General features: G+C 50.9%; 1 protein-coding gene across 1 annotated transcript in view; it reads right to left on the bottom strand.

Moving 5' to 3' along the window:
- Positions 1–5615: 5615 nt before the first annotated feature.
- The window catches only part of WLS (wntless Wnt ligand secretion mediator), a gene marked incomplete at its 5' end in the record, with an annotated part of 8523 nt that continues 2415 nt past the window's right edge, over positions 5616–11723 (bottom strand). The window contains 8 exons of the mRNA XM_010017978.1: positions 5616–5725; positions 6316–6469; positions 7640–7723; positions 9313–9456; positions 10176–10239; positions 10544–10641; positions 10824–10992; positions 11367–11503. Of these exons, the coding sequence (XP_010016280.1) occupies positions 5616–5725; positions 6316–6469; positions 7640–7723; positions 9313–9456; positions 10176–10239; positions 10544–10641; positions 10824–10992; positions 11367–11503 (960 nt within the window). The remainder of the gene's footprint in view (positions 5726–6315; positions 6470–7639; positions 7724–9312; positions 9457–10175; positions 10240–10543; positions 10642–10823; positions 10993–11366; positions 11504–11723) is intronic.

Raw genomic sequence — 11723 nt, forward strand, 5'->3', positions numbered from 1 at the left:
ATTAAACCGGAGGATGTGCGTCAGTGGTGCTTATCACAAAGGGTGGCTCTTCCCAGTAATGCCGAGACTTGGGAGTGCAGTTCAGCCTGTAAAATATTGATTAGGAAATGTTCCACAGTGGCTTATCTATTTCAGAGGCAGAACATCCATCTCATGAGCGAGCTCCTCTGTACCTGGAAGGGTGCCCTTCCTCTGGAACTTCTGGAGGGCTTTAACACCACAAAATGAGGATGGAAAACAGAAGAAAACACCAATATCTCATCCTGGATATAAACTTTCTTTGACTCAATATAATTAAACAGCCAAAGGATAGGACTTTTTAAAGGATCGGACTAGTAGCCCTGAGGAGAAGGACTTGGGGTGCTGGGTGAGGAGAAGCTCCCCATGACTCAGCTTCAGTGTGTGGTTGAGCCCAGACCCCCCCCCCATGTGCTGGGTGCACCCCCAGAGCATGAGCAGCAGCTCAGGGAGGGGATCCTGACCCTCTGCTGTGCTCTGGGGAGACCCCCCCTGCAGCCCTGATCCAGCTCTGGGGGGTGGAACTTAAGGTTCTTTCCAACCAACCCATTCTGTGATGCTGTGACAGGCTCAGGTCACCTGGGACACTCAAACTCACACAGGCACAAGTTGCTGCTTCTCTTTTGAAGCTGGGAAGCACGGGACAGATCCAGCCCTGCACTGGAGTTTCCGCAGCTCCTTGCTCAGCTCCTCAGCACAAACCAGCTGTGGAGCCAGGACTCCAGCCCCAGACTTCACAGAAGACACAGAAAACATCTGAGAATAAGAAAAACAGTTAAACTGTTCCAACCAAAGACCACTTGCTGACCTTTATTGAGGTGCACAGCTCACCCACAGAAGTCTATCACTACCCATTTCCCTTCCACTGACTTTGGCTGCCCATAGCACCACCAGGCAGCCTCCTAAAGACTCCCAGGTAGCTTTTCCCACTCCTCTCCAGTCCTCACCGTGCCCCTGCCCCGTGGCACTGAAGCACGAAGCTCTTGGGACCGGTTGGACCCTGAACCGCACCTTGGAGGTAACGGGGACTGCACGTTAGAGCATCCCCTGCCTTTCTGGAGAGAAGGGATTTATTAGTGAACCTGCTCAGAGCCGTGTTGTGGTGGCAGCAGAGGGCAGCAAAGCCCTGCCAGGGCGGAGCTGTGCCCCAGCCATCAGAGCCTCAGGAAAGAGCGAACCTGGAGGAGAAGCCGTGTGGAGGTGGCGCTGCTTTTACACTTCAATTCATGAACTTGCCCTTTTGGAGCTCATTAGACCCCGAACGCGCTGTTCTGCCCCTGGCTTGGCTCCGAGCAGCCCCGGTCCCTTGCTGAGGCAGAGAAGCTGTCGCCAACACAGGCTGCAGAGATGGAGCCACAGGCTCTGCCTGAGACACAGCCTCCCGGTTCCCTGTCCCCTGCCAAGACAGACCCTGTTGCAATGGGATCTTCAAGCTGTTGATATTAATCTGTTGACATCATATTTCCCATTAGTTCTTAAATGCAAGTCCTGGGAAACCTTTACTCCTCTTTTCCCCCTCCTAGGATATAGATAGAAGTCAGGGGAGAGCAGGCACCCAAGAATACAGCAGCAGATGGAGGATGCCCAAACTGACACTGCAGAGGGGTAACAGCAACATGTAAAGTTCACAGCAAAGATGCAACAGCTCCAGGGCTGGCGAACACGGCTAGCAAGTGCAGGGGATGGAGCAGGAAGGGGAATGACAGACTGGGAGAGCTGGGCTGGGGCAGCTGGAGAAGAGAAGGCTCCTCAAGGGGACACCTTAGAGCAGCTCCAGTGCCTAAAGGGGCTCCAGGAGACCTGGAGAAGGGCTTTGGACAAGGGCCTGGAGGGACAGGACAAGGGGAATGGCTTGAACCTGCCCGAGGGGAGATTGAGATGAGCTCTTGGGCAGAAGCTCTTCCCTGTGAGGGTGCTGAGGCGCTGGCACAGGGTGCCCAGAGAAGCTGTGGCTGCCCCATCCCTGGCAGTGTTCAAGGGCAGGTTGGACACAGGGGCTTGGAGCAACCTGCTCTAGTGGAAGGTGTCCCTGCCCGTGGCAGGGGTTGGAACTGAAGGAGCTTTAAGCTCCCTTCAACACAAGGTCCCAGGCTGGATTCTGTGATTCTGAAATGCAGCAGTTGTGCCCTGCTGTGGGAACATTCTTCAGCTCAACACCTTGGTCCTGCGGTCAAGGTGAGCTGCAACCCCTGCAGGAGGATGCTCCAGAGACAAGGCAGAAATGGCTCTGCTCACAACGTAAAGGTTCTAAAGGTCACACAGCCACCAGCACCATTGCACCGTGCTTCTGCACCAGAAAGCATTTGGAGATACGCTCTGGGGGGAAAAACTGTCCAAGCAACTCAACTGTTTTCCCCAGCAACAAGCTGTGTGACCTGCAACTTCCTGAAGTAAGAGACCAAACAAAAGCAACCCAGGTCACAGCAGAACAGTCTCTCAGCGACCCGGGCCCACCACAAATCCACAATGTGTATATTTTATTTAAATTAACAAAACTACACGTTTTCCAGGTTGCTTAAAGCATTCTGTAAAAACTGAACCTGACCTAACCAAAAACAGGAATATATTTTAACAAGAGCCAGGGACTATTTCCGAGACATGAGTAGGGCTGAGGAATTAGGAAGTAAAAAACCCCCCCACACACACACATACACACCCCCCGTAAACAGAGTGTTAGTGTTTGACACATGATTTGGTTTGAAAGCTGCAGCTCCCCCGTCCTGAGGAGCCTTTACAAAACACAGTGCTACCCTAAGCTGTGGAACAAACCGTGGACACATCTATGGGAACAACATAAATATCACGTAAGAACCCAACCTAAAAAGGACTTTAAAGTTGCAAAGTCGAGCACTCGGCAGGAACACGCTGGAGTTAAGGTGATGTGCGTTGATTCAGTTCACTTTGTACCTCAACTACTGCAAGTAGAAACATTGCTTGTTTCTTGTTGGGGGTTGGAACTGGATCTTAAGGTCCTTTCCAGGCCAAACCATTCTGTGATTCAATCCTTGGACCTGCCAGTGCTTACTTTCCATGCGTTTTCCATGCTCACAGGTTACATTTTGCCATCATGCTGAAGCTGCAGTGCCAGCACTTACTCCACATACAGCAAGTGTGCCCCCTCCTTTAGTTTTCCCTTTAAAACACATTTCCCTTCTGTACAGGGGCACCGTCAGCCCACTTTGAAACAAACCAACCAAACTTGTAAGAAATGATTAGTGTTCCATTCAAGTATCCCAAATAATCCAGAGCTACGACCTGAAGTAGTTCTTGGCCCTTTTCCTGTGCTACAGTGACTCCATGTGCTCAGATGCAGCAACACATGAGGGACTTCACCCGGAGCGATGGGTTCAATGTTCCTCATCTCTAACCCTGCATCCCAGCTGAGGTGCTGCTGAGACCTTAGAGCAGCTCCAGTGCCTAAAGGGGCTCCAGGAAACCTGGAGAGGGGCTTTGGACAAGGGATGGAGGGACAGGACAAGGGGAATGGCTTGAACCTGCCCGAGGGGAGATTGAGATGAGCTCTTGGGCAGAAGCTCTTCCCTGTGAGGGTGCTGAGGCGCTGGCACAGGGTGCCCAGAGAAGCTGTGGCTGCCCCATCCCTGGCAGTGTTCAAGGCCAGGTTGGACACAGGGGCTTGGAGCAACCTGCTCTAGTGGAAGGTGTCCCTGCCCGTGGCAGGAGGTTGGAGCTGGAGGAGCTTTAAGGTCCCTTCCAACACAAACCATTGTAGGACTCTGTGAATTATCTGAACACCTCAGCTGAAGTATTGACTCATCTCCAGAAACATGGGAAAGGGAAAGCAAAAAGCAGGGACTGCTGGTGCTGTATTTGGTTACTAACATGCTTGACATGGTGACAGGGGTGGTGAGAGCTGAATGGGGCAGCAGCAGCCCCACGCAGACAGTGGGTGGGTGCACAGGGCAGGCAGGGACCAGCATCACGGAGCATGAGCTGTTTGCTGGGGTGGGAATCATGATGAACCAGCACCTCCCACTGCAAAGCAGAGCCCTCCCTGCACAGCCTCAGCTCCTGCCCAGAGCCCCAACTCACACACAAACCCCAATGTGACAGTAGAGCCAGCAGACATGGGCTTCAACTGCAGAGTGATGCACACGTTGGCTAGAGGCAGATTAAGGTTTCATAGATTATCTCATTTCTGGTATTTCTCATTTTACTTCCATTTTCAGCCTTAATACTCTGATAATTGATCTTTCACAAATTTTAAGAATCCAAGAACAACATGTCCCTTTTTCCACGACCAGTACCTGCAATGACTGTGGGTGGCTTTGGAAGCTTCCCCTCTCTCCCTCATCTCTGACCTGCCACTGACAGACAGCAGGAGATTCTTTTAGGGACAAAGCCAGGAGGGTGAGTTACATGTTACTAGCACTTAACACAGATGTTTGCTAAGCCAGTTAATGAGGCTCTCTGGATCCTCCAGGCTCTGAAAGATGTGCCCTGAGCAGCACAGACCCTTCTGGCCACGCTTCTCCCCACACACACCATTAATGCTTCTCTTAGCTGGTCCCAGCAGAGCCCAGTTTAAGCTCCAGCCCCGCTCTGTCCCCACTCCCCTGACCTACTGCAGTGTCACAGCCAGACCTGCCCAGACACAGCACAGGGCTGAGCGACCTCATTGCCCGATTCTGCTCTGTAAAAGCAAGTATCTACATCAGTCCAATAACCCATGGAAAATCCAGCTCTGCCAAGCGTGCTCCATGCCAGCACTGCAAGGAGGAGCTCAGAGGCACAGGAACCAAGAACACGCTGTCCCTCTGTGGCCTTTCTCTTCTCCCCATGGCATGTAAGCACAGAAGAATGAATGAGCCATAAGAAAAAGAGGAAGACAACAAAATCAAGGGAAGCCAGAGGGGCTGAGAATAGGCTGTGGGACCCGTACCTCTAGGAACTGAACATAGGAGCCCTTCTTGCTCCTGCAACTAGCTCAGGCATCCACTTTTACACTCCCCTATATTTAACAACCAGCTGTAAAGCCTACTGAGAAAGCATGCTGCTGCTTCTACTAGAACCTTACGTATTGCACACAGGCTACTCCTTCCCCCAGCTGCGCTGCACTCAAGTGACAGAGGTTTGCTGCAGGGCTGTACTAAACACCTCAAACAAGGCTCAATACAATTATAGATGGTGGAATTAAACGTTCTTACAGTGAGGTTTTCCCCAACTAACACCTTGTTTAAGCTGCACACAAGAAGGAATCTCCAAGTACCAAATCCATGCTCCCTGCCTGAGCTCCTGGCACCACCTTTATGCACGGGCACACAACAGCCAAATAACAACTGCCCAACATCAGCTCTGCCCCTTCCAACGTCTGAACAGGCGACTTTGCAACCTTAATGCTTTTCTGTCTGGTTTTTACGTGCTGGAGTGTAACGCAATGGACATATCCCTCCCCCCAGAAATGACTACACCAGGTTAAAAAGAGTTTACAAATGCTCTGCTCGGTGCCACTGTCTGTGAAACACACGAGGCACGGGGTGCTCGAGGAGCAGGGCAGGTTGGGCAGGGTTCCTGCCACGGGCCTTGGGCTGTCCTCTGCTCTCCACCCCGGTCTGGGTCCCAGTGAGGCCACCTCAGCGTTACTCCTGAGCCTCCTTCCGAGCCAGCTTGTAAACCTCCGTGGGACCATCCACGTGGGTGATGGTGGTGGTGAGCTGGAGCTCTTCCCCGCTGTTGACTCCCAGGTCACCTGAGGAACAAAGTGGTTCTGTCAGCCCCATCTCACAATGAAATACTTGTGAATTAGAAAGCAAAAGATCCATTTTATCCCGACCAGGCTTTCAGGAGCTACCCGAGCTATGGACTATGCAATGCTTCTACAAATGTCTTTCTGCTAGGGAGAAGCCGTTCCCCCAGGACAAGGGGAATGGCTTTAACCTGCCCGAGGGGAGATTGAGATGAGCTCTGAGGCAGAAGCTCTTCCCTGGGAGGGTGCTGAGGCGCTGGCACAGGGTGCCCAGAGAAGCTGTGGCTGCCCCATCCCTGGCAGTGTTCAAGGCCAGGTTGGACACAGGGGCTTGGAGCAACCTGCTCTAGTGGAAGGTGTCCCTGCCCGTGGCAGGGGTTGGAGCTGGAGGAGCTTTAAGCTCCCTCCCAACACAAACCAGTCTGGGGTTCTATGACTAATAAAAATGTCTGGTAGGAAAACCAAGCCATCATTTGCACATTTCAAAGTGCTGAACATGCACTTTGGCCAAGAAGTAGAATACTCCAAAGGCATCACCCACATTCTCTCACTTTCTGCCCATGACAGCCTTCAGATCACTCAGAGGTGTTTACCATTGGACTGGTCTTCACCGTAGTTCTTGTGTGACGGCGCGTACAGGAACATGAGGGCGAACACGTAGAGGTTCCACATGCCGTAGATGCCGGTGAAAAAGGCACTGTTCACTTGTATCGTGATGTCCCCCCACTTCCAGTGGCCTTCAGTCACCTGCCGGGGAGAAAGAGAACACAGGCTGCTCAGTAAGGCCAAAACCTGTGCAAGTACAGAAGTGATCCCCTAAAGCATCAACCTGACCCCAAGGTTTGCCATGTAAAGGACAGTACATAGGAGACAGCTGGTTACATCTGAACACTTCATGACTCGTGTGAATAGAGCTTTTATAGTAGGAAAACCAGCCTGAATAACACAAAGAGTTCATGTGCTGAATGCTGCCTTGCTGCTTCCGGCTCAGAGAGAGGTCTGGGCTGACAGCACCAGCCTTAGACACACAGACTTGTAAAGGTTTAACAAAATGTCATCAATATTAGTACTACTTGAAGATACACGGACTGTTCACACTGAAATGTTGGCTTCCTGGTGAAGAAACAGGCATAAGAGGGAAAGATGAAAGCTAAACCAGTTTAATTTAAGCTAGCTAAACTAGTTTAGTGACAGGACAAGGGGGAATGGCTTTAACCTGCCAGAGGGGAGACTGAGATGAGCTCTTAGGCAGAAGCTCTTCCCTGTGAGGGTGCTGAGGTGCTGGCACAGGGTGCCCATTCTCACCATCTTCACAGGGAAGAACTTCTGCCTAATGTCTAACCTGCCAGTTTAAAGGCTTTTTCCCTTGTCCTATCCTACATGCCTTTGTCCAAAGCCCTTCTCCAAAATGACATCTTTGAAACAGATGCGATCTGAAAAGTCACTTGGAGTAAACCAAAGTCATTTACATATTGATGTAAGCTCATTTGTACAGAGGCAGCATCAGAGCTCAGAATGAATAAGTCCAGATACTGCTGGAAACAGCAGGGCTGCAGAGTCCACCGAGGAACACTGAACTCTGCTGTTTCTCTGTGGTCATACAAAGCCACCGGGTCCTTTCAATGTGAACAGAACATTTTTCACTCTTCCTGAGTTCTCAGAAATGACTTAAACCCTGTTGGCTGGTATTTCAAACAGCACAGCCCAACCCTTCCCATGAGCCAGGGGCCTTTGTGAAGGCTTCAGGCTGAGCAGTTTTATGGCAGTGCTTCAAATAAGTGAAAACAGCTTCTTAAACAGCAAGTTGTTATCGAATCTGCTGGCACCAGGCAGATCTTGTCTGCTCAGCAAGTGAGTTGGTAGTGGCTATGGAACTGGGGCTGCTGTTCTTAGAGGAAGCAGAGCTTTCTCACTCACCTGGCTCACGATGAAGAAGATGACGGTCATGGCTGCGCACGCCAGGGTGATGAGCATCAGGAACTTGAACCTAAAAATCAGCCCCTGTGTGGAGAGAAATGTCACTGGTCACATGAGCAGGCTCCACAACACCCATTTTGGGTTTTAGCATATACGAGAGACAAGCATTAAAAAAAAAGGCTAAGAAAAAAAAGGGTCCAACCCACGAAACCCCAAAGCAAAACAACCTCCACCCACTCCTCTGCGCCGGGGTCATATTCTCCGCTCCCCACACGTCTGCATGCCTGCCGGATGCTCCCGGGCGTGCGTGTCTGGACAGCTCTGCCTTTCCATTACATCTGCCTTTGTGACTGATCTACCAGGAGCTCACATGGAAGAGGGGGCAGGTCAGCCCAAGCCATGGGCTTTCCCTAGGAGATAGCTCCTGGCTTTTCTGTAGGACAAACATCTGTGGAGAGCCTGCGCGGCTCAGCTGGACGAGTCGGTGCTTCACCTCCACATCTGGCTGGGAGGGAAGTGCAGCAGTTCCCAACACTTGTCAGAGCTACACTGGCTTATTACAGAAGAACACAGATTATAAGATAAGATAAGGCTCAAGATCACTCGCTTGGAAATATGACTGCAAATCGTTCTTGCTTCCATTAACTTTACTTTTTTACTCACGAGCTCCTTGTGCTTTGTTTTTGTGTGTGAGCTGTTTTTCTTAACCTGTTTCTGGAAGCCTGGTGGAAGTGTCAGTGTCTGCATAACTACTGAGCCACACTGCAACAACAAACGACTATTAATTTAACTCTTCCAGATCAGATTCATGCTGTCTGTACACAGAGCACAGCCCCAGCAGCTCCACAATACAAGCTGAAGTCCTGTGCTAAAGGGAAAGATGGAAGAAGTGCTCAGTATCTTCTCTCAATTCCAGCTTCCTACTTTTTATGTGCATTCCTGATGGGTGATAACAGACTTGTTTATATCAGAAGTGACCATTCTTTAAGAGAACAACATTGGTGTGTCACCATTTATCACCCATGAAAACAACCATGAGGCACACTCAGCTTAAGCATCACACTGTGCTCCTCGTGCTTTGCAGCAGTTACACACAGCTAGGACAGAAACAACATCCAAAATCATCGGCTAAAAAAGGGATAATGGGCTAAACATGTCACAGTTTGATCCTAGCAGGACAGTTTCCCTCCTGCAACTTGGCTGGGAAAAGACAACCCCAAAAATACTAACTCACATCATAGTAAAACAGGGTGGTCTTAGCACTGCTTTCCATTAAATACAGTAATTAATATTACAGGGGGAGAAATGAGGTGTGGGAAACTGATGTGATTACAACCCATCGTGATTTAAATGGTAATTTGGGCAGTTTTCTTCTGTTCTCCAACACTGTTCAGTATCTGGGAGGTAGCAAGTACTGACAGAAAAGGAGAGGGAGCTTACATATCCTCCTCACAGGTTAAAGCATTCCACTGGGAATAAAGAGCCAAATAAAGAAGAAACTTCACACGAGTCAAACAAAAAGGCGTTTAGGGGATTTGAGCAGCACAAGAAAGCTGGTGAAGATCAGATGTCCCAGCTCAGGACTATAGGGATAGGGAAGGTCTCAGGGTAGACTTTGAGGTCAAAAATGCATTTATAACGTAAAGAATCTGTGCAACGAGGAGGGACGTTACCTCGTAATGAAGGCGACGAGCCTTGCTCATGGCTGGGAGGCTTGACTGCTTCCCACTGATGTTCCTGAACACTTGGAAGACCATAAAACACAGGAAGAGGAAATAGAGACACAGGCAGATTCCGGCAACTATAATAAAGGCCATCTGAGCAGCGAGTTAAGAGAACATGGTATGAGCTGAACAGGAACTGAGAACATTATTCAGGTGATTCCCTTCTTTTAGTGTCATCCCAAACATTACCACTGAACTCTTAGTGGATGAGCTTGGGGCTCTGTGACCCCAGACACCAAAACACTGCCAGGATGACACTGCCAAGGAGATTTGGGAAGCTGTTGCCAGCCAACCATCTCCAGCAAGGCTCCTGTAAGAGGGATGGGTGCTATGAAATGGGGACTGATCCCGTTAGCTTATCCCAGCCCAAGAACCAAAATGAATGGCAGCAAAACAAGCCCTTCCAGTGGGATCTGGAAGAGCAATGCATGGAAATGCCTCAGCAGCACCTGCCTGAACACTGGCAGCAAATGAAGGGTCCCAGAGCAGACGCTGTCAAGGCTGGAGCTGGGGGTTTAACTATCACGGGTGCTGGGGTTATTGTGATGACTCCCAGGACTGAACCCCCCCGTGCTTTCCCACAGATCTCAGACACGAGGAGAGATTCAGTTCTCCAGTGACAGCCAGCACAGCACCAGTCCCTGGAGGTACCAGCTCCAAACCTGCCAGACTGCTTCTTCCAAATGCCACCAGCATCTCCCACAGCTCCCGAGCTGCCCTCACAGCCCTGGAATGCCAGGAGGAGGGGTTCCCACACCCTCCCTCTCCCACCAACACAGACCAAGCCTGCCCCGAGCCGGGTGCAAGGATACAGCCAGCTCCGTGCCAACTTCAGTGGTCCAGATGCTGTAGAAGGGGTTCTTCAGCTGCACTCCCCTGCAAAGAGGAGAGAAAACAGAGCTGCTACAGAAGCCAATGAGCTCAGAGAACCCCATGTCTGCTCTGCAGCCTGCAAAGAGCCACCCATGCTGCTTTCCCATGTGGGCGAGGAGGAGACGAGGTGGGAAGTGTTTCTTTACAGCCCTTTGGGATAAGATGCACTGCTGTGACATGCCAGCATGCTTCGGTGTGCTCACAGGAGGCTTCATGAGATGGGGCTGTATGTCCAGCCATAGGGGTTAAACTACAGGTCCCTGCTGCAGGAGGTGGCCAGGAGCCTCAGTTCGCAGCGTACACCTACCTCTCACACATGTCAAAGATGAAGAGGCAGAAGGAGCCAACAGCTATGGGTCCAACCTGCTTCCAGTACCCCGAGAGACGATTCCGCTCGTTCTGGTCCTGATCAGAAGGTCAGGAGGTGAGGAGGAGGAGGACAAAACAGAGAAGCAAGTTAGCCTGAAGTCCTCTTGCCAGGTGCAAGCCCCAGTGCATTGTTTCCAACACATCAACAAGCACAAGGGAGTTGCAGGGTATCACTGCAAGTGGGGTGGAAGCCACCTTCCCTTCTGTGTGGTACCCACCATCATGTGCTCCCCACAGAAGATGATCCAAAAAGACAGGAGCATGGCATAGAAAATGCCTTGTCGAATGTCTCCAAAGAGCAACATCCAAGTCCAGTCAAATCCAATGGAAAACCACTCCACAGGGATGTTAATGAACGTCATGGAAATTCCCAGAGCAAAGATGACCCTGGAGAGACAGAAACACCATCTCTTTCTACTTTGCAAGGAGAGGACAGAGTCCCAGTGGCCAAAGCTGTGCATGAGGAGCAACACAAGAACACCCAGCACTGCTGGGCAGTGTCACCTCCTGCCAGCAACCCCCTGGGGACTAAGCCCCTCTAAGCAGCTGTGGACAAAAGCAGCTCCTCATCCTGTGTGGGTTTAATGGGCAAGAAGAGAAGCTATCGAGGTCTCCTGCTCCCAGTGAGCCTGGGTGGAGGGAGGGGACAGGGATGAGACCATTCCTGTCTTTCCAAACACGGATTCTGGGAGCAACAACCACCTCGGTCAGGTTGCTCTTGCTTGAGGGTCACCACAGCCAACGCACAAGCCCCTACTCACTTCTCCAGCAGGACAGGAGCACGTGTCATCAGCGTGATCCGTCTCCAGTACCAGACCATGATGATTAAAATGCTGGGTGTGAGGAAGGTCTTCATGGCAAACCACACCTTTGTAAAGCCTCCGTTCTGATGGATGCCCTAAGGAAAACCAGGGTGGAATGCAATGGCTGCAGAGGGTTTAACATCACTATGTGCTTCTTAGAGGATCTGACAGGAGAGGCATGTAGGCAGTAGTACGTGTAAGCACCTGTAGATCACACAATCCCAGACTGGTGTGTGTTGGAAGGGACCTTAAAGCTCCTCCAGCTCCAAGCCCTGCCACGGGCAGGGACACCTTCCACTAGAGCAGGTTGCTGCA

The sequence above is a fragment of the Nestor notabilis genome, unplaced genomic scaffold (genome assembly GCF_000696875.1).
Source record: "Nestor notabilis isolate BGI_N333 unplaced genomic scaffold, ASM69687v1 scaffold27037, whole genome shotgun sequence".
Classification (NCBI taxonomy): Eukaryota; Metazoa; Chordata; class Aves; order Psittaciformes; family Psittacidae; genus Nestor; species Nestor notabilis.